This window comes from Atheta coriaria, unplaced genomic scaffold, assembly GCF_025399875.1.
Source record: "Atheta coriaria isolate IRGN ID8LTWV9N9 unplaced genomic scaffold, Caltech_Dcor_3.1 hic_scaffold_1_pilon, whole genome shotgun sequence".
Taxonomy (NCBI): Eukaryota; Metazoa; Arthropoda; class Insecta; order Coleoptera; family Staphylinidae; genus Dalotia; species Dalotia coriaria.
The window spans coordinates 2,333,402-2,352,582 of NW_027045443.1; the positions used below are offsets into that span (position 1 = coordinate 2,333,402).

The window sequence follows — 19,181 nt, forward strand, 5'->3', positions numbered from 1 at the left end:
AGGAATAATATCGTGAAGTCTTAGATAAAATTGACATTCAAACACCTACATGTAGTGTTCGGTACGGAAGTAGAGGGCGCTGATTATCATTCGAATAACTTCGTGCACGTTCGGTGTTACGAATGTTACTTGGCCTCGCCGCTATCTCCACGAGCCTCTTTCAACGTCGAGCGTTCCCGTGCGCCTGTTGGTCTCGTTTGACGCATAAATTCGTGAATTTCACAAAATGGGTGAAACTTTACAACTCCGAGGCACCCTTCTTGGGCATAATGGCTGGGTCACGCAGATTGCTACAAACCCCAAGTACCCGGATACTATTTTGTCTGCTAGTCGTGGTAAGTTGAACTTCACAAATTCATATGCGTCTGCATCGTAGGTTATGTTCGTTTAAACCACACTCGCTAGAATGTAAGAAATTTTATAATCTGCAAACATCCAAGGAATTAATGCATGAAATATTTAAACCAACATCCGAGTTCATTGGTGTAATGCATGTCAGTTTAATGGTATCAATATTTTTTCTTCATTATCGAACCGGATAGTTATTCATTGTTTACAAAGTCATGCTTCGAACAAACCTTATTGTGCAGACGAACTGTTACATTTTTTGTCATCTGATTAACCTTCTCTATTTGTTTTTAGACAAGACGCTTATCGTATGGAAGCTGACTCGTGATGAGACTCAGTACGGTGTACCACTGAAACGTCTCTATGGCCACAGCCACTTCATTTCCGATGTTGTGCTCTCATCTGATGGCAACTATGCCTTGTCTGGCTCCTGGGACAAAACCCTTCGCCTATGGGATCTTGCCGCTGGCAAAACGACTCGCCGTTTTGAGGATCACACCAAGGTTTGCTACTTAAAGTAATTCTATTTACTCTCTTAACCTCCCAATTTAAAACAGCTAGAAGAAATTGATGACCCTCATGTTACGTGAGTAATAGGTGTAAGCCACTATGTACTTCAATATCATCCTCTTATGATAACTTTTGAAATGTATCCTGTGATGGGGTTGGAATGAACGTGTGTCGACCACGCGTAATGATAGCCAGTTTGGTGCAGCTGCTAATCTTTTCTTTCTCGTAGGACGTTTTGAGCGTTGCCTTCTCCGTGGACAACCGTCAGATTGTCTCTGGTTCACGCGACAAAACAATCAAGCTGTGGAACACCCTTGCCGAGTGCAAGTACACCATTCAAGATGATGGCCACTCTGACTGGGTGTCATGCGTGCGTTTCTCACCAAACCACTCAAACCCAATCATTGTCTCGGCCGGTTGGGATCGCATGGTTAAGGTGTGGAATCTGACCAACTGCCGTCTAAAGATCAACCATTCTGGTCACACTGGCTACTTGAATACTGTGACTGTCAGTCCTGACGGTTCGCTGTGTGCCAGCGGTGGCAAGGACTGCAAGGCGATGCTTTGGGACCTCAATGATGGAAAGCATCTGCACACCCTCGACCATAACGATATCATCTCTGCGCTTTGCTTCTCGCCCAATAGGTAATTGTTAGTGAAATTGTTCGTGACACGGAAAATCTTATCATTTTTCTTGTAGATATTGGCTGTGCGCCGCATTTGGCCCCTCTATCAAAATCTGGGATCTGGAGAGCAAGGAAATGGTCGAGGAGCTGCGTCCGGAAGTGGTGTCACAGACAAGCAAGGCTGAGCCGCCACAATGTCTGTCGCTGGCATGGTCCACCGACGGCCAAACCCTCTTTGCCGGCTACTCTGATAACACTATCAGGGTATGGCAAGTGAGCATTCCTTCGGCGCGATAGATTGATTCAGTGAATCTGCGTGCCGTCGTTGCGTTGTATTTAGACGTTAAGTAAATACATAAAATAAATTGCTAAGAGTTTTTATTTGTGTAAAGCAGCAGTACTGGGGGACCTCTAATTTAATTTACAATTTAATATACTCTTAATCCTCTTTATGTTTACAAAAGAAAAGAAAAAGTTTTACTATGCGAATGTCAGCCACTCAAAAGTTACGTTGTACTGCGGTGGGGGGAGGCCTTGCGCCAACCAGGAAGGCCGACCGTGCCGGCTTATTGTAAGCGATTGTGCGCGCTGTGTGTGCCGAGCGGTCAGGCAGCATTCCAACGCGCATACCTGTTCGATCTCTGCGCTGCGAGACGCGTTTTTACTTCAGTCCAGGTGCGCGCGTTCATGGTTGCTGCTCCGCTCGTAGCGTGTTCGCGCCAGTCGCGGGACGCTCGCGCTGTCCGACGGTTCGGCGCTATCCGCACTGGTTTACGACGTTTTTCTAAAAATACGTGCATTGCGACGTGTAGTGTTCTCGCGAACAGCCGAACATTATGCGGCGCGCATTGTAAGTAATTTATAAATACGTGCGCCGCTCTCCGCGCCCAACTTGATTGACTCAGTGCGTGGGCCGTGTGTAAGTGCGTGAGTGTGTATCGCGCGGTTCTTGAGGTCTTCGGCGGCGGGTGGCGCTTGGCGGCCGGAAGAAGCGGGCAGCGCGGGCGGCGTCGCTGCTGCTCAGCGCGTCCAGCACGCGCCCCGCCGCTGTCGCGCGCGGTGGTGCCTCGCCGCCGAGTGCACACCTGTGGAATACGAGGCACACTAGGTCAATTCTATTGCACCAGCAGCGGGATCAACGTCATGTAGCAATGTGGTATGGATTGTATTCGTTGGAAGCGGCCGATAGAATAGGGTTTGACATTGCGGATCGCGCGTATTTATAAAATGCCACAAGTTGACGCCAGAACAATGGTGCACCTTGGTCGAAAACAAAGCGTTTGCGTGTGCCAAGTATACGCGAACGGTGCGAGCGAGTATTTGGGTGCGTGCCCCTCACGAGGTGACATTCACCTAATTTTGAACGCGCCGCAGACGAGATCATTGTCATCCGGTTGATACGGTGAGCGAAGAACGCGTGCCCGCAATAGGCACGCAACAAAAACGCGTTTAGAAAGTTTTTGAATTCGTGACATTTGGGTCATGCAATTATTAAACTGGCGGAATGCGCGTTAAAAACAATTCCGCGTTTTTCTTGTTTCGGCTTTTTTTTTTGTGTGTGCATGCACCACGTGGTTGGTCATTACATGTGTTTATTGCGTCTTGTATATTTGGTTGCAACTTTGGCAGCTTGGGAAGTTGAAATTGCAGGCAATTCAAATTCAACATTTTACGAGGTAGTTATATTGTATACAGCATGCATGAATTGTCGAAAATGATCAACACAGCGCATAATTGTTGCCCGCGCGCATCGGTCTGTTTTTCAACAAACATGCGTCTTTTGTAGCGCAATATTGCGTTATGCATTTTGCGCTCTGGACGCTAGCTCGTAAATTTTATGGCCGTTCGCACGCGCGTGAACATAACAAATTGATATTTCGGGCGCTGTCGTCTGGTTTTATAGTGTTCGCGCGCGCGTATTCCGGCCCTGTGCGTCGAAAACAACGGATTATTTGTCGGTTGTTAGTTGGTAAATTATCGGCATTGACCTTTCGCCGGTTGCAAGCGCGCCAGCGCTTCGCTGAGAGAGCGCGATGAACTAGGTGACGCACCGCCAGTGACCGCCATCACTCTGCAGACCGAATTGAGCGCACGGCCTCATCGCCAGCCTCCACATTCACGCGAGTTTCAACAATGTTTAATATCATCCAATTCGCTGGTTGGTTTCGTACGTGAAACAGTTTCTATTCACTGTACGCACATTTCTTCCGTTTAATCAACCGGAAACCGACGAAGATTGTTTTAGAAATAAAACGAAAACATTGCAACTATCTAATTGCAAATCATTTAAATGTTAACGGAAGCTTTATTTTTGCGATTTTTGTTTAAACACATCGAGGAAGAGCACTTCCGGGAAAACTTGCCGAACTTCCGGGATGAAACAATCAATCGCGCGTGCGTCAATACTACGCAACGCGAATTTCGTTACTTCCCGCGCGGGGCTAGCCTGTCACAGTAAAAAAAAAAATGGCGCAATGGCGACGAATCTGCCCGAGTGCCGAAAATTTGAATAATAATATTTATCCGAAGAGCTCAGTTGCGCCGCATGCGTGCTCGTATCGTTGTTACCTTTCTAAGTACGTGTTTGGAATGCGGTCTGCGGTCCGCCGCGCGTCCGCAATTCGCTTGCCGTTGGCGTTCGGCGCACGGAAAGAACGAGCGAACATATTTACATCGGCTGCCGGAGGAAGCATCATCAGCGTCATCGTTGTCTACTGGCCGGGCAAAATTGAGGATTTCTAATGCCGGATGTTGCGTCCCTCAAATTCAAAGGATGCACCCAGGGATTACATAATCTAATTAATCGAAACGTTCATTGTTTGCGTTCCGCGAATCGTCAATTTGCGCGTAATGATGCTTTAAACGCGAAATCGGAGCGAGGTGCGTTCGAAAGGCGCGTACTTTGATTATGTTGCGGGCAAACGTGCAGTTTGTTGAAGGAGTTAGGATCTGTAAGGCGTCGCGTGAAAACTCGACGGGATGCGTATTTATCAAGATGTAATATTTATTATATTGGGTAAAGGGATGTAAAATATATGCGTATACTAAAATATTTGCTGTGATTTCAGGTTGCCGTGCAGCGGATGAGCGGTGGCGGCGCGGCATTGAGGGCGGCAGCTAGCGGCGGTGAGTCGGCAGCGGTCGCGCGGCTTATCGGCGGCGCGGGCGGCACGCGCTCGCTTAAGTTCTCGCGCGACGAGTTGGGCCGCAGTGCCCTGCACCTGGCTTGCAGCGCGGGGCACGCCGCGATTGTGCGGCAGCTGCTAGGTGCCGCCGCCCCACGCGAAGTCGACAGCGCCGACGGTGCCGGCTGTACACCACTGCAGCGAGCCGCCGCCGATGGGCACGAGGAGGTTGTGCGGCTGCTACTCGCCAAGGGCGCCGACGTCGACCGGCAGGACAATGTCCACGGCAACAGTGCCATCCACGAAGCAGCGTGGAAGGGCTACAGTCGCACCATCCGTATCCTGGCGGAGACGCGCGCCGACCTGCGCAAGTGCAACGCGGGTGGTTTCACTGCGCTGCACTTGTGTTGTCAGAACGGGCACAATCAGGCGTGTCGCGAGCTGCTGCTGGCCGGTTGCGACCCCGATCTGCCGAATAACTATGGTGACACTGCCCTCCACACGGCGGCGCGTTACGGCCACGCCGGCGTTACACGCATTCTTATCTCCGCGCAGTGCCGCGTGTCTGAACAGAACAAAAATGGCGACACAGCGCTACACATTGCTGCGGCCATGGGCCGGCGTAAGCTCACGCGCATCCTGCTCGAGGCAGGGTGTGATGCGACGATGCGCAACAAGCAAAACGAAACTGCGCGCGATATTGCTGTGCGTAAAGAGCTAGACGAGATCCTCGCCATTCTAGATGAAGGTACGCTGTCGCCACTCAGCAAGCGCGCCAAGTACAAAAAGCGCACCAAGGCGAAAGTTCAAGTGACGGGGGCGACGTCACCCAGCAGGTCGACAAAAACGGGCGCTGCGCCGCGCACAGCGACGCAGGCGGAACCTCTCGGCAAAAGCCAGTGGTCACCATATGGCTGCCATTACTACCCCGACCCGGACGCATTTCCCTCGCCGCGGCTGGACACCTTACCGCCTGAACCACTCAAGCGCGGCGAGCAGTACTACCTGGACCTGGCAGGCAACATTCGCAAAGGGCCCGTTGGTGTCGGCTACACCTGCTATTGCGCACCACTCTTCCGCCATCTTGAAGCTAAGCTAGAAAAGGATAAACGCGAGTTGCAGAAGGCGCAGGCGAAACTGGGCCAGCGCGTTACAGGGCTGGAGCAGAAATTAAACCGGGGAGTCCGTGGGCGTCGATCAGAACGCGCCTATGCCGCCGCCAAGGAGACCGATGTAGGTACCCTCACCCGTAGCAAGAGTCTTCAGATACTGGAGGACACTAATCACATGCAGGATGCGATTCCATCAGCTAGGTATGAGTAATATTGAGTCAATCTGCCATCAATCAAATAGAATTAATCCTTAAACTTTCAGAAGTATGGATGAATTGGATGGTGCGCCGGTATCGGAACAGCGAAAAAGTGTAAAAGAGCTGGTGGCCCAAATCCAACAAACGTCGCCAACACAGGATGCGAATGCTAGCGGTGCCAATGACGCCAAGAGTGAGAGCAGTGACGATGAGGAAGCGTTACGATTGGTTCAAGTCCGTGGACCAATGGGTGACACAAACATGGTGTCCCCAAGTTACGAAAACGTACCGCTGGACAGTCCGCGTAGCCGCAGCGGCGTCTACAGTCCGGAGTTACGCCATATTGAACCCGTCGTCAAAGTGCAACAATTCCGATCGCAAGATGGCGCCCGCTACGCCGACGCAGCGCGATTCGCCCGCCTGCGTTTAATCGACGCCGGTAAACAATGCGCACAAACGGAACCGCTCGACACGTCCAAAATCTTCGAGAGCACCGCACGAATGCTGGAACACCCAGCTGCCGACCGCGATACGAACAACGACTCCGGTTACAGTACGAAAATGTATGGCAGTTCCAAGGGTAACTCGCCCAGCTGCCAGATCGACGCGCTCGGCGCCTCTAGCCTCGTCTGACGGAGGAATATTTTTTACTTGTCTAGTTCTAAATGATATACGTGTGTTTAACTCGACAGAATAAATTCTATATTTATGTATTTTGCATGTGTACGTGATACTCGTAAGGAGACGCTTTCGCTGCATGATAGTCAGAAAGCGTTGTCCTGTACAATGGTATACCCTTCAGGACCTGGGAGGTGGAAGCGTTGATTTGTACCGCGATGTAATCGCCCGGGCGGATGGGCGCGAGATTGCCATCGGTTGCGTCGCCGACTTCGCCGGCAGGTATGATTACTTTCACGTTGTGATCGTTGCGACCCGCAAGAAAGTTCTCGGAGCGCTTGCTGCGCCCTTCGATCAACACGAGGTGCGATGCGCCTATTTGTGCTTGATTTAGCGCAGCCACCTCGGTTCGGTATGCGTGGACCATGCGCGTGAGGCGATCTAGTTTGACAGCAAGCGGAACGTTGTCCTCGAGTCTTCGATGCGCAGTTGTCTTTTCGCGCATGCTGTATTGGAACAAGTATGCGTTACTGAACCTGAAATCAACGCAATAGTAAGTAAATTCACCAAAGTGTTGAATAATTATGTATTACTTGACGTAATGGATGAGACTCAATGTGTCCTCGAACTCTTCTTCTGTCTCCCCACAAAACCCGGCGATGAAATCACTGCTCAGAGCAACATCAGGTATGACAGCGCGTACATGATCCACTAACTCTACATAAGCCTCGCGAGTGTAACCCCTGCGCATGCGCTCTAGCACCTGGGAATTACCGCTCTGCGCAGGCAAATGTAGACTTTTACAGATGTTTGGAGACGAACGGATAGCTTCGAGCACTTCATCCGGGAAGTCCTTTGGGTGTGGACTAGTAAAACGTATGCGGATTTCAGGATCGACAGAAGCCACTTGATGCAGCAGATCTGCAAATCGTAATCCACTCTCTTTCAGCTTATAAACAGTTTTGAACCCTTTCGCCATATTTGTAGGCGTTCCATGGTTAACATCCTCTGATAAATCCCTATAACTGTTCACATTTTGACCCAACAAAGTTATTTCCTTGATGCCAGCGTCGCGCAGATGTTTAATCTCGTCGATTATTGACTGTGTCGGGCGTGAGCGTTCCTTTCCACGTGTGAAAGGCACAATGCAATAAGTGCACATGTTTTCACATCCTCTCATAATTGATCTGTTGGGAAATTAATATGATAAACATTTAAATGTTTGACATACAATAATATGCTTACACAAATGCCGTTTTGCTGTCGGCATTTAATCGAACTGGCATCACATCAGCATAGGTTTCATCCCAAGATAACATAACATTAATGGCAACCTCATTATCTTCAGCTAAAGCAAGCAGGCGCGGTAAATCTTTATAACTATCCGGACCAGCAACAAGGTCAACACTCTTGTCAATCTCCAGCACTCTGTGCTTCAATCTCTCTGCCATGCATCCAAGAATTCCAATTTTCACATCTTTCTGGATCTTCTTTGTCAGCCCTTTGATGTAGTCTAATCTGTTCCATATCTTTTGTTCAGCACCTTCTCTGATTGAGCATGTGATAATCAATATGACATCTGCATGTTTTAAATTATTTGTTTTAATATAACCAACTGATTTCAAAATGGACCAAATAATCTCAGTGTCATTCTGATTCATCTGACATCCATAGATCTCAAAGTACACTTTTCTTGCCTTGCCTAACGTTACAGAAGATTTTAGATAGGGTATTATCTCATTCTCGTCCAAGTGGTCGACGTTTTGAAGGTGTTCAGTCTTGAAAAAGTCTTTAAGATTAGGGCCATCGAGCAATCTTCGGCGATGAGGTTTTGCTTCATCTTTCGGTGGTATGTTACAGTCAGTGCTGCTATAGAGTAGCGGGGAAAGGCGCAGCAAAGTACGATTAAATTCTCGTCGGATTAAAAAGTTCTTGCAATTTCTTAAAAAGAGCATAATTACTGTCGTAACATGTTTTTACAGTAGTCGTTTCCTAACCATTTTATAACTTTGGCTTTAGGTTGAGAACAGCATGTTGCCTATCTGGAATTACGACATAACGCCCTCTATCTTGTTTCTGATTGCTAGAAAAACGTGATGATATTTAAATCCTTGTCGGTGCAGTGGTCGATTTTGTGATATCGTGTTAATAAATTCAGCTCACTTTTAACCTTAAGAACATGCCCACTATTAGTTCTTAAAGGTTTGTCATTTTCACGAAGTTTATTTGTAGAAGTAAATAGTCAACTACATCAAGTTTTGTTGCGTATTAGGTTGCATACTTTCTAAGGTCAAGGATTGTTTTGTTGTGATTTTGTTGCTCTGCGTGCAAGTGTTTTCATCGTTATTTTGCAAAACAAGAATCGAAGTTTGACGAGTTTAAATAGATATAATCATAATTCTAAAATGTAGTTACGATAACTTGTTTTATCGAAAATCAGATAAACACTACTTCAAACAGGTGTATAAGCGTAATAGATACTTAGCAAAAGTTAACCTCATTATATGTTATATCGCTGAAGTTCTTCTAAACTAGTGTATAATCTGTTGTCTTTACCACGACAGATATGAACAGTGGAATAAATATAACTACAAAACGAAACTATACATACAATTAATTTAAAACACGTGATAATGGTCGTGTGCAAGTTTTTTCTGCAAGGAAATTGCCGATATGGCAATAAATGCAAATTTGAACACTCCATCAACAGTAAGTGCCACTGATATATAACTGAAAATGTAAAAGTAAAACAATCTTAATTTTAAAATACTAATTTCAGCTGATACAAGTGAAGTTGGAAAGTCCATCATGCGTCCGCGAACCGCGACACCTGGGTCTGTGGACATAGCAATGCTAATTAAATCTGTGCAAACAGATATGTTGAACTGTGAGAAAGGGGGCCAATGGCCTCTCTCTTCTTATGCTCCCTTCAAAGAGAAAGCTAATTTTCCAGGCTTTGAGGATCAATCATTTGAGGAAGTAAGACTGGGTTTCTATACTGCTACCACAGCTGGAACCCTGAATCAATATGTGAGTGTGTACATTTCACAATTTTTGATAATATTTGTTTATTTGTTTATTTAACGACTCAAGAAGAGATGAAAGACTAAAGAAAACTTTTGGTTAGACAAATGAAAAAGTAATTTATTTGTTTCTATTATGTTTGCAGAAACAACTGCTGGAGAGTTCCCTCCAGACTGCAATCTGTAATATGAGGGCCCTTCAGACACCAAATGAGCATGTAGTACAGACATTGCATAAAATCTACACCACACCTGTGTATCATGGCCAGCCATACTCGCAGGCGCCGTTTGGAGCCGCACCATTCCCACCAACAAACTCGTCTTTCGCGCCCTCACCATTCGGTGGCACCAGTGCAACCGCTTCAAAATCTGTCTTTGGTGGCGCACCGACTTCAAATTCACCTTTTGCGTCAACGTCCATTTTTGGTGGATCTACTCAGCCCACGACTGGCAACATTTTCGGCGGCGGGGGGCCAATATTTGCCCCAACACCTCCGGCAACAGTTGCTGCCCCGACCGGCTCAATTTTTGCGCAGGCCGCGAAGAATTTCCAACCGTCGCAAATTCAACCCCAGCAAGCGCCCTCGATTTTCGGCCAGCCGCCTACTGCTTCAACGAACGTTTTCGGACAAGCCGCGCAAAACGTGTTTGCCACACGGGCCCCGACAGCTCCGACTCAAAACGTTGCTGTTTCAGCTTTCGGTAAAACCCAAGGTTTACTTTCGAACGCGCAAACGAGCAATTTTCCGGTCGGAACAAACACCCAAGCTACAAACAACATTTTCGTACAAAATCAACCAACAACGCAACACAGCATTTTTGGTTTGGCTCCACCCAGCAAATCCAAAAGCGCGTGCTACGCTGATGCTACATTATCCACAGAGCTGCAAGACATTTACACGGCAGAGCGATTTAAGTTTGGGCAGATACCAATTACGCCGCCCACTGCGGATCTGTCATGTTGAAATGTTTCGGTTCATATATTTATAAACGTTTTATACAGATTTAGGCATGTCAACATCTGGAAGGATTGGAGATTCAGTTACGACCGGAGTCTCTTTCTTCGCACGCTCGGTGCGTTCCCAAGCATTGTCGAAGCGATAATCCAGATCAACGCCGGGTCTATCCACCAGGTGTGGTTTCATCTTGAAGCGCTCCTGCAGCTCCAGTTGGCCCACGCGATCGCCGTAATCGCATCCCACGATGGATTTGAAAATCTCCTCGGGTGTGGAAACACCAGGCACACATTTCTTCGAAAAGAACTGCAAAAACATAGTCATGTTAAAATTGTAAATTATATAATTGATTGGCATTGAAATGCATACCTTGCTGATATTAGTGCAATCCCTGAGAAGAAAATAGAAAGCGTTCTCGTGTGATGGCTCCACCGATTGGCTCACATCAATAAAATGACATTGGTCCTTGTACCATAAGATATTGTATTCGGAGAGGTCGGCGTGGATCAGGTTAGCTTTGTGGTAGAAGTTATGCATCGCTTCGAGGACTTGGTCGTAAGCGATAATGAGGTCCGCGTCACTCAAATTGGCATCTTTTAATTTCGGCGCTGGTTTATTCTTCTTGCCTATAAAGGACATCACCAGCACGTGTTGCTTTAATGCAACCACCCGCGGTACTGGCACGGCAGCCTTCTGCAGACGAAGTAGATTTCGCATTTCCTTTTCAGCCCATAGATGCACCACTTTCTTGGTGTTCTGCTTACCCATGCGATCTTTAAAGCGATGGTCATTCTTTATGTATTTATCTCGTTGCTTATACTCCGAGAGTGTTGTTTTAAATACTTTAAGGACACACTCAGCTGGTAGCGGCACCTCAACATCCTTATACTCCTGGTTGGCGTCGGCATGCAGCACAACCGCCTCCTTGCCAATGCTGATCACTCCGTTCACATTCTGCAGCATTTGATTATTGACCATCCTGTAAATTAGCAAGCGAGTGGCTTCGTCCATGCCAAACTCGGCGGTTGCATGCTCCTCCTTACGGTCTACGCGATGACGGCGAACTAGTTCATTCTTCGAGTGCTTGCGCAAGCTGTTGAAAACTTTGTTGGACAGCTGCAGGTCAAAACCGGCGCCATCGCCAGTCTCGCATTCAGGTGGGAACGACATCATTCTGCATGCGTTTCGACGGCCGTTCAAAGTGGTGTCGTGTTTCGTCACCATGTTGCCGTTTTTGATGTGATAACCACAGGGCGGCATCGCTTTAAGATCACGCTGAACGCCATCAAATCTATCCCAGTCCTTTTTGGGGTTTTCTGGTTCTTCCTCTTCGTCAGTATCACTTTCAAAATCTGAAAATATTTCAGATTCATATGACTTCTGGTATAATATAAAATAGAATTTCTTTTACCTGGATTTAAAGTTGCTCGTCTGTAATTTGTGAAACTGACAGATACTTTGCTGCTGCCATTGTATTTGTCCTCAGTACGTTTGAGCATATCATCATACTCCTTATCATACTGTTGTTGCAACATCATTGCAATCTCCAGGTCATCTTGTACTTCAGCTTCATCATAGAGCAACTCTTTAACAGCAATTTCATCTAATTTGTCATCCTTAATTTCAGGAATGAGATTTTCTCCTGGATTTATTGCAACAAGTGCTTGTGCGGTTGCGTTCTCGAAGTAGGCGAATTCCTTTTTCTGCAAATCTTTGGCCACTTCTTCAGACATGATATCTGAGAGGTCCACTGGCTGTACTTGTGGCACCTTGCCCCATGCTGAAGCCATTTTCACAGTTTGAATCAGGAACTTGTTGGAATTGATGTTGAAGAATAGCTCCAATATTGTGTAATAGTAAATGTTCCAAGTGTTCGCACCACACGATTCACCAATGTATAATAATGTGAACACGGACTGAATCACAAAGTCAGAATGATTACTAACTAAGCCACAACCAGAATAGAGCACCAAAATCGTCAGAAAGGAGGAAGGCAGTGCGAATACGCGCATACGCGCGCTGCGCGTTGACACTAGACGGGAGCAGACGGGACGATTTAGAAATATTGCACAACATTGAACATATCGTCGGCGAATGTAATTTGGGTAGACTATTCTCATCGTTAGCTTGATCATCGAATATTGTTTTTCGAAGTATAGACTATAGGTATAAATGTTTTCAATATCTTTCGATGAAGTTTGATGCTGGAAATTCAATGACCTAAGTTGTTTCAAGTTTTTCGTGTATCTATATATACCTCAACTATAAGCTATGAATAAAGTAAACAAAAATTTATATTTTATTGATGTAAATACAAACATAGCCCGTTGTTTGTGTATGATAGTATCTAAACAGCTTGCGATCTCACGTTATAGTGGAATTCGACAGGTTTGTTCTTATATCTTATTGTCATTTGATAGCGTACGATAGTAGTGTATAGTTTTGTACTATATACGTGACCGTATGATGGCGATACGTGTACCATTTCCGCACGCTGCAGAAATAAAATTAGTTTCGCCGTATCCGACGGATGGTTCGCACGCGGTCGTCGCGATTCTCTTTTCTTAGGATTTAATTCAGTATCTCATATTATATTCTGTGTTCTTAGTGATTATTGTTAGCTATTGTGTCTCGCTACTGATTTATCGTGTATAAAATGTTCGCGGAATGCAAATATTATGTATTTATTCGTGAGGGAAGTGTCGTCGAAGATTACCATGCTGATTTTTAATTTCTATCAACCTCGTTCGTTTACGGTGGAAGTTTTTCAGTACTAACCAGTAAGTACCTATATTCAATAATCATCTCAGCCACGTTGATTAAATGCATATTTTGTTTCTGTCTATTGTGTTGCTATATTATCATATTTTCGTCGTGTGTATGCGCCAAGATCTTATTTCTTATCTTCTACTGATACGCGTACGGTCGTCGTGACTCGTCGAATTCCAAAATCTTAATGTATCAACCGGTTTTTTTAAGTTTATGTAATTATTTCTAATAATTAAATTTTGCCATTTTTTTCTTTTGAACTATAATTTCATCTCATAAATTTCCCATTTAACTAGCTTATTTTATAGAAACTTGTCCGTAGATATTCGTTCCTTTCTATCTCTTTTAGATTACGAGATATTCGCGATTGAATAAAATGGGCAAAATTTGAAAAATGTCACTTTTTAGCACTTTCAGTCTCGTTTTTCGACCGTTTACTGTAGGAAATATGATTATTTTATATTTTTATCTGATAGCGAATTTTCCAATCTTTCATATTCAGTAATTCGTTGGTTGCTAGCGCTTTTAGTTTAAGTGACATTAATTATCAAAAATCGTCGAAAAAAAGTATCAAGCAATTTGGCAATTTTTTCTTAAAAATTAAAATTTCATTTCTCCGATTTTCGCTTTAACAAGCCTATCTTATAGAGAATACTCCGCAGAATAGTCTCTGTGATGTGTACCTATTTATCTCTTTTAGTTTACGAGATATTCGCGATTGAATAAAATGGGCAAAAATTGAAAAATGTCACTTTTTAGTACTTTTAGTGGCTTTTTTTGACCTTTTACTATTGGAAGTTTATTTATTTTATATTTTTATATGATAGAGAATTTTTCAGTCTTTCATAATCAGCAATTTGTTGGTTGCTCTCGTTTTTAGTATAAGAGATATTAATTATAGAAAATCCCCGATAAAAATTATCAAGCAGAAAATGGGGAAAAGCTGAGTTTTCTTTTTTCAACTGATAAAGGAAACAAACTCCGCAGCCTTCTACGATTTATTTTTGATTCATTGTTTTATATCGTGTTTTGCGCAAAGTGTTTTCTCCTGAGTTTGCTTTTGTTAACTGATGAACGAAACAAATTCCGCAGTTTTCTTCTATTCATCTTTGTTCAATTGTTTCGTTTCGCGTTTTATGTAAAGTGTTTAATTTAATTATTCTATGATTACTAAGTATTGCATGTGACACAATTCGGGGTGTTTTAGTGGGTCCCACTAATATAATTTGTTCTTGAATGGGTGACCAAAGGTCGTGGAAACGAAGATACTTTGGTCACTCGAACTGAACCCCTCGCACCGCCCTATCACCAGGGTAACGGTTCTGTTCTGGAGAATGTTTTGCGCCGACTATAAAATAGGTAGGAACAAAAAAATACCACATTCCAAGTCTTCTTTTTGACAGAACGAAGTCTGTTCGGTCCGCTAGTTATCAATAAAAATAAATCACAATAGCCGCGTGGGTTTACGCGAATGATTGCATTTTATAGAAGGTTGCAATCATTCTTGCGGCAAATAAAGCCGTTGCAATTATGTGCGTATATGAATATATAATAATTTAAGGATTTATAGCTGCAAGGAATTTAAATATATGATTTTTATTTACCGATTTAGTTTGCTCCGCTTTACAAACTATATATTATGCGTGCGATTGTAATTGTTAGGGCGACTAAATAAGTTCAAACTGATCAATTATATTCTAATATTTCTCTTAATTTTATCCGAATTAAGATTTCTTTGTTTCGAAGCAATTTGAACGCTTAAAAAAAAGGTAAACAAACATTTATATTTCATTGACGAACATTCACGTCCAATGTTTGTATGTGGTGTTTACAATGGAAGTTTTACAGTACTAACCAGTAAGAAAATTAAATAATATTTTTAACCACATTGATTGATTATGTTTCAGTCGTTTGTTTTTCTTTATTATCACATTTTCGTAGTATTTAATAGATTGTTACATTCATAAATGTGCTTAAAATTGCATGGCATTTATTGTCACTTCAAGCGAAGCGGTTGTATTCTTATTTCTTATCTTTTGACAAAAATCAGAAAATTGCGCATTTTAGCACTTGTAGTTATATTTTGGGACCTCTTACCCCAAAGAATAGAATTATTTTTCATTTTTATCTTATACAGAATTGACATTCGAACAATATTCGTATGAAATATTGTTGTTTTACCTTATGTTTTCTTTTTTTCTTTACAGTATTTGCCGTGCCTTGGAGTCCCATAAGTTCTGCCTTGGTAAGTTTATAATTCAACTATATTTATCGTTTTAATTTCTGCGTTCTCCATTAGTTTGTATTTACGTTGTTTTGCTTTATCGCGTTCCACCGCGTGTTGCAAATATATAGGGTAGTCGCGTACCAGGTTGATACATCTCAAAATTAACTGTTTAGTAGTTTTTTCTTTGCTTACACAGGCAAGCACAAGAGTTGTACTTGAAGATGCAATTCAGCGGAATTTCACCTTAACCATCCCTATCCCATTTTTGTCTCGGTTTTTTCAAGTCCAATTATTTCGGCGTGATTCTAAATCTTCGGAAATTTCTTTATAAGTTAAGGTATTCAAATTGGGAAAATAGGAGAGGTCGAGAATAATTCTTTTTCATCTCACTGAGAGGTTTTTCATTTTCATTTTTAGGAGAATTTTGAAAATTTGTTTATTTTTATTTTCAGTATAATTCATAGATGGGACTTGCATCAACCAAAAATTGCTAATTTATCAACGTTTTGTGTATAAACAACAATTTTTGTGTTGCGTTGCCATCTGCTCATATCGCATGCAGAACCAAATTATTTTTAACTTTTACCTGATAGAGAATTTTACAATCTTTCCTATTCTTTGATCCGTTGGTCGCTTGCGATTTTAGTTTAAAAGAGAGCAGCGGTAGTGACTCGTATTCTGGATACCGTACGAAGCTGGCGGTAAAAGTAACTTCCATTCAGGGCACCGTATGAGGGTAGCGGTGGAAGTGACTCGTATTCAGGGCACCATACAAGGGCAACGGTAGAAATGACTCGTGTTCAGGGCACCGTACATGAATTAAAATTTCATCTCTTAGATTTGCATTTTAATTAGTTTATTTTATAGAAATTATTCCGTAGATTATCTCTTTCTCTCTCTCTCTTTTAGTTTACGAGATATATGCAATGATAAAAAGGGCAAAAAACAAAAACTTTTTAGTCACGTTTTTGTACCTTTTCCCCCAAAGAATTATATTATTTTTAATTTTAACATTATAGAGAATTTTACAATCTTTCATATTCTTCAATCTGTTGATCGCTATCGCTTTTAGTTTAAAAGATATTCATGATAAAAAATCGCGTACGATCGTCGTGACTCGTTGAATTCCTTTTGGTGTGTGAGAGACTACGGTAAATTCAGGAATTTAAAGATTTTTCAAGTTTTATTCATGTAATTATTTGTAATTATTAAATTTCCGTTTCAAATTTTCTTGGCCAATTTTACTAACGCTGTCGTCTTAGAGTTACACTGCTGGTCTCACGATACTTTTCAGTTTGGCTCGCAATACAAGTTGTAATAATTTTCTGTTACCTGTGACTTATACTATTTTATACAAGAGTGCCCGGTTCCGGAAATCACACGCGCAATTTCCACTTCTTTGCTGCTTGCAAATTTAAATAGAGCAAGAATTTTTATAAGCGGTGGGTCTCCGCCGGCCCCAAAAATCACATGAGAAGTGCTTGAAAGCCGCCCCCTAAAGTCGGCAGGTTTTGTCATTTTCCTAAATGTACTGTGGAAATTGCGCGTTATTTCTGAACCGTTTGCGCTATTTTAATACCGTTGGCATTTTTAATAGCGCAAGAGTTCTAAATATTATGCATTTGAGATTTGTTTGGTGTTCATTTCTACCTGCTTATCGTGGTTTGTATATAAACAACTTTTTTGTCGCCTTGAACCAGCTCGCGCTACAAGCGTTTGCAAGTTTTAGTCAGTTCTTACCTGCACGCGGCTCTGCACCTTTCTTTCTTTCATTTCAATTAAATTAATTGCACTTCATTTTATTGATAAAAGTCGGCATAAATATCTGCACTTAATAACAATAGACGTGTTAAGTGTTTTTCTAGCGATGATTTGTGCGTGAATCTATAATAAAACTCTTCATTTGTACGTTAGTGATCTGTCGGCTATTGGATTTTTGATGAATATTAGAATTGGAAATATGTATACAATTGTTAATGTCGAGTACCTATAATTAGCGTCTGTCTTCGGCAGGATTTCACGGGCGCTTAAGAAAGTTTACTTGCTCGCAATGATCGGATCATTGTGGGTCAAAATACCATTTGCAATGCAAGACAATTATCCGACGGAACGGACTTAATACGTATGTAACCTAGTGCGAGGGTCTTACACGCGTGTTCTTTCTGTTTCAGTACTTTCTTTGGTTACCTGCATTATTGGTAAGTTTAATCATATGAAACGAGACCACCATAATAACTTAAAATTGTTGCATGTTCTCGCATGTGTTTTCAGGCTCTCTACAGAATGTCGGTTTCACAGTGCTGATTCTCCTTTTAGTTGCGCGTATTTTTCTCATCTGGCATTATTCTTTTATATTTTTAATTCTGAAATTGCATTGACAATTAAATATTGCTCATAAACTGTTTCTAAATCGTAATTTTAATGTCCTTCGCCTAATCATGTGCAAGTATAAAAACATAGTGTGGAAAACACTCTGTATCTCGTGAGCTAATTGATTTTTTAAAAGTTTCTCACCGTTATGTTAGAGTTCGAGAGTCCTTTTACACGATGCATACATTTTCAATTTGTTAGCCCTTTTGGAACTGCCCTAAAATGCTCTTTTAAAATTAGAATTTTCCACAAAGTTGAAGAACATAAAGTGGAATACACCCTGTATCTCGTGAACTAATTGATTTTTTAAAAGTTTCTCATCGTTATTTTAGAGTTCGAGAGTCCCTCTACACGATGCATGCTTTTTAAATCCGCTAGCCCATTTGGAAGTGCCCTAAAATACTCTTTAAAAATTAGTATTTTCCACTAAGTTTGAAAACATAGTGTGGAAAACACCCTGTATCTCGTGAACTAATAGACTTTTTTGAAACTTCTTAACGTAATATTAGAGTTTAAGAGTTTATCTACACGATGTATATATTTTCAACCCTCTCTCCCTTCCGGGAGTGCCCTAAAAAAATGCCCAATAAAAACGGCTGTTTAAAAAAAAATTAAAAACATGGCGTGGAAAACACCCTGTATCTCATGAACCAGTAGACTTTCGTGAAGTTTCTTTACGTCACATTAGAGTTCGAGAGTTTATCTACACGATATATAACATTTCAACTCTCTATCACTTCCGGAAGGACCCTAAAAATAGCCCTTCAAAAATAGCAGTTTTTCAATAATATTAAAAACATGGTGTGGAAAATACTTTATATCTCATGAACTAATAGACTTTCTTGAAGTTTCTTAATGTCAGATTAGAGTTCGAGAGTTTATCTACACGATGCGTATCATTTTAATCTTTTAACCCTTTTGGAAGTGCCCTAAAATACGCTTCAAAAATAGCTATTTTTGTGCAGTAAATTTCATTTTCTGGTTGAAAAGCATCGTATTTATAATTATTTTCGTTCGAATATTAGGGTTGAACGTCTTTCTTGATGTTTCCTGATGTTTCCATTTTTAAACTTGGCATATTCTTTTCATATATTGTTATTTCCTTTATGTAACATCCTATTTATTAGTTTCTCGGAGCATCGGGTGAAAACGAGGAATATTTGTAGTGTTTAGATGTTTTCCTCTTTGATGGTTGAATTTTCTATTTGTGACACCTTGTATAATCGTTTTCCTTCGCATTCCTGCAAATTTTGCTTTGATTGTTATTAGAATTTAACTTCTTGCACCTTGAATTTTCTTT

The 19,181-nt window shown here is 42.4% G+C and overlaps 5 protein-coding genes across 8 annotated transcripts; 3 read left to right on the plus strand and 2 right to left on the minus strand.

Moving 5' to 3' along the window:
* The first annotated feature begins 141 nt into the window (after window positions 1–141).
* On the plus strand, window positions 142–1,856 carry Rack1 (Receptor of activated protein kinase C 1). The gene is made up of 4 exons (XM_065301723.1): window positions 142–335; window positions 643–851; window positions 1,088–1,503; window positions 1,559–1,856. Exons 1-4 carry the CDS (start codon window positions 227–229, stop codon window positions 1,779–1,781), a joined length of 957 nt encoding a protein of 318 aa, XP_065157795.1. The 5' UTR covers window positions 142–226; the 3' UTR covers window positions 1,782–1,856.
* Window positions 1,857–2,105: 249 nt separating this feature from the next.
* Window positions 2,106–6,631, plus strand: dgo (ankyrin repeat domain containing protein 6 diego). Of its 4 annotated transcripts, none has more exons than XM_065317686.1 (3): window positions 2,106–2,640; window positions 4,553–5,922; window positions 5,984–6,631. In XM_065317686.1, exons 2-3 carry the CDS (start codon window positions 4,568–4,570, stop codon window positions 6,549–6,551), a joined length of 1,923 nt encoding a protein of 640 aa, XP_065173758.1. In that variant the 5' UTR covers window positions 2,106–2,640; window positions 4,553–4,567; the 3' UTR covers window positions 6,552–6,631. The 4 variants fall into 4 exon arrangements, with proteins under 4 accessions (XP_065173758.1, XP_065173822.1, XP_065173611.1 ...); XM_065317750.1 differs by having other exon boundaries at window positions 2,106–2,334; XM_065317539.1 differs by lacking the exon at window positions 2,106–2,640 and adding an exon at window positions 2,983–3,160.
* On the minus strand, window positions 6,598–8,580 carry LOC135804159 (mitochondrial tRNA methylthiotransferase CDK5RAP1). The gene is made up of 3 exons (XM_065317972.1): window positions 7,782–8,580; window positions 7,130–7,723; window positions 6,598–7,072 (listed from the first exon to the last, which is right to left on the minus strand). Exons 1-3 carry the CDS (start codon window positions 8,489–8,491, stop codon window positions 6,625–6,627), a joined length of 1,752 nt encoding a protein of 583 aa, XP_065174044.1. The 5' UTR covers window positions 8,492–8,580; the 3' UTR covers window positions 6,598–6,624.
* Window positions 8,581–8,845: 265 nt separating this feature from the next.
* On the plus strand, window positions 8,846–10,881 carry LOC135804241 (uncharacterized). The gene is made up of 3 exons (XM_065318085.1): window positions 8,846–9,245; window positions 9,316–9,566; window positions 9,706–10,881. The coding sequence occupies exons 1-3, from the start codon at window positions 9,170–9,172 to the stop codon at window positions 10,522–10,524; spliced, it is 1,146 nt and encodes a 381-aa protein (XP_065174157.1). The 5' UTR covers window positions 8,846–9,169; the 3' UTR covers window positions 10,525–10,881.
* Window positions 10,516–12,570, minus strand: LOC135804063 (serine/threonine-protein kinase RIO3). Its single transcript, XM_065317855.1, has 3 exons — window positions 11,927–12,570; window positions 10,885–11,867; window positions 10,516–10,821 (listed from the first exon to the last, which is right to left on the minus strand). The coding sequence occupies exons 1-3, from the start codon at window positions 12,525–12,527 to the stop codon at window positions 10,555–10,557; spliced, it is 1,851 nt and encodes a 616-aa protein (XP_065173927.1). The 5' UTR covers window positions 12,528–12,570; the 3' UTR covers window positions 10,516–10,554.
* Window positions 12,571–19,181: the final 6,611 nt, after the last annotated feature.

Coding starts and splice junctions, on each gene's coding strand:
- Rack1 (XM_065301723.1), top strand. CDS start 227: ATGGGTGAAACTTTACAACTCCGAGGCACCCTTCTTGGGCATAATGGC. Junction 336..642: donor TATTTTGTCTGCTAGTCGTG/GTAAGTTGAACT, acceptor ATTTGTTTTTAG/ACAAGACGCTTATCGTATGG. Junction 852..1,087: donor GTTTTGAGGATCACACCAAG/GTTTGCTACTTA, acceptor TCTTTCTCGTAG/GACGTTTTGAGCGTTGCCTT.
- dgo (XM_065317539.1), top strand. CDS start 3,047: ATGCACCACGTGGTTGGTCATTACATGTGTTTATTGCGTCTTGTATAT. Junction 3,161..4,552: donor CAAATTCAACATTTTACGAG/GTAGTTATATTG, acceptor CTGTGATTTCAG/GTTGCCGTGCAGCGGATGAG. Junction 5,923..5,983: donor GATGCGATTCCATCAGCTAG/GTATGAGTAATA, acceptor TTAAACTTTCAG/AAGTATGGATGAATTGGATG.
- LOC135804159 (XM_065317972.1), bottom strand. CDS start 8,491: ATGCTCTTTTTAAGAAATTGCAAGAACTTTTTAATCCGACGAGAATTT. Junction 7,724..7,781: donor GACAGCAAAACGGCATTTGT/GTAAGCATATTA, acceptor ATTTCCCAACAG/ATCAATTATGAGAGGATGTG. Junction 7,073..7,129: donor AGTCTCATCCATTACGTCAA/GTAATACATAAT, acceptor CGTTGATTTCAG/GTTCAGTAACGCATACTTGT.
- LOC135804241 (XM_065318085.1), top strand. CDS start 9,170: ATGGTCGTGTGCAAGTTTTTTCTGCAAGGAAATTGCCGATATGGCAAT. Junction 9,246..9,315: donor ATTTGAACACTCCATCAACA/GTAAGTGCCACT, acceptor TACTAATTTCAG/CTGATACAAGTGAAGTTGGA. Junction 9,567..9,705: donor CTGGAACCCTGAATCAATAT/GTGAGTGTGTAC, acceptor TTATGTTTGCAG/AAACAACTGCTGGAGAGTTC.
- LOC135804063 (XM_065317855.1), bottom strand. CDS start 12,527: ATGCGCGTATTCGCACTGCCTTCCTCCTTTCTGACGATTTTGGTGCTC. Junction 11,868..11,926: donor ACGAGCAACTTTAAATCCAG/GTAAAAGAAATT, acceptor AAATATTTTCAG/ATTTTGAAAGTGATACTGAC. Junction 10,822..10,884: donor ATTGCACTAATATCAGCAAG/GTATGCATTTCA, acceptor ATGTTTTTGCAG/TTCTTTTCGAAGAAATGTGT.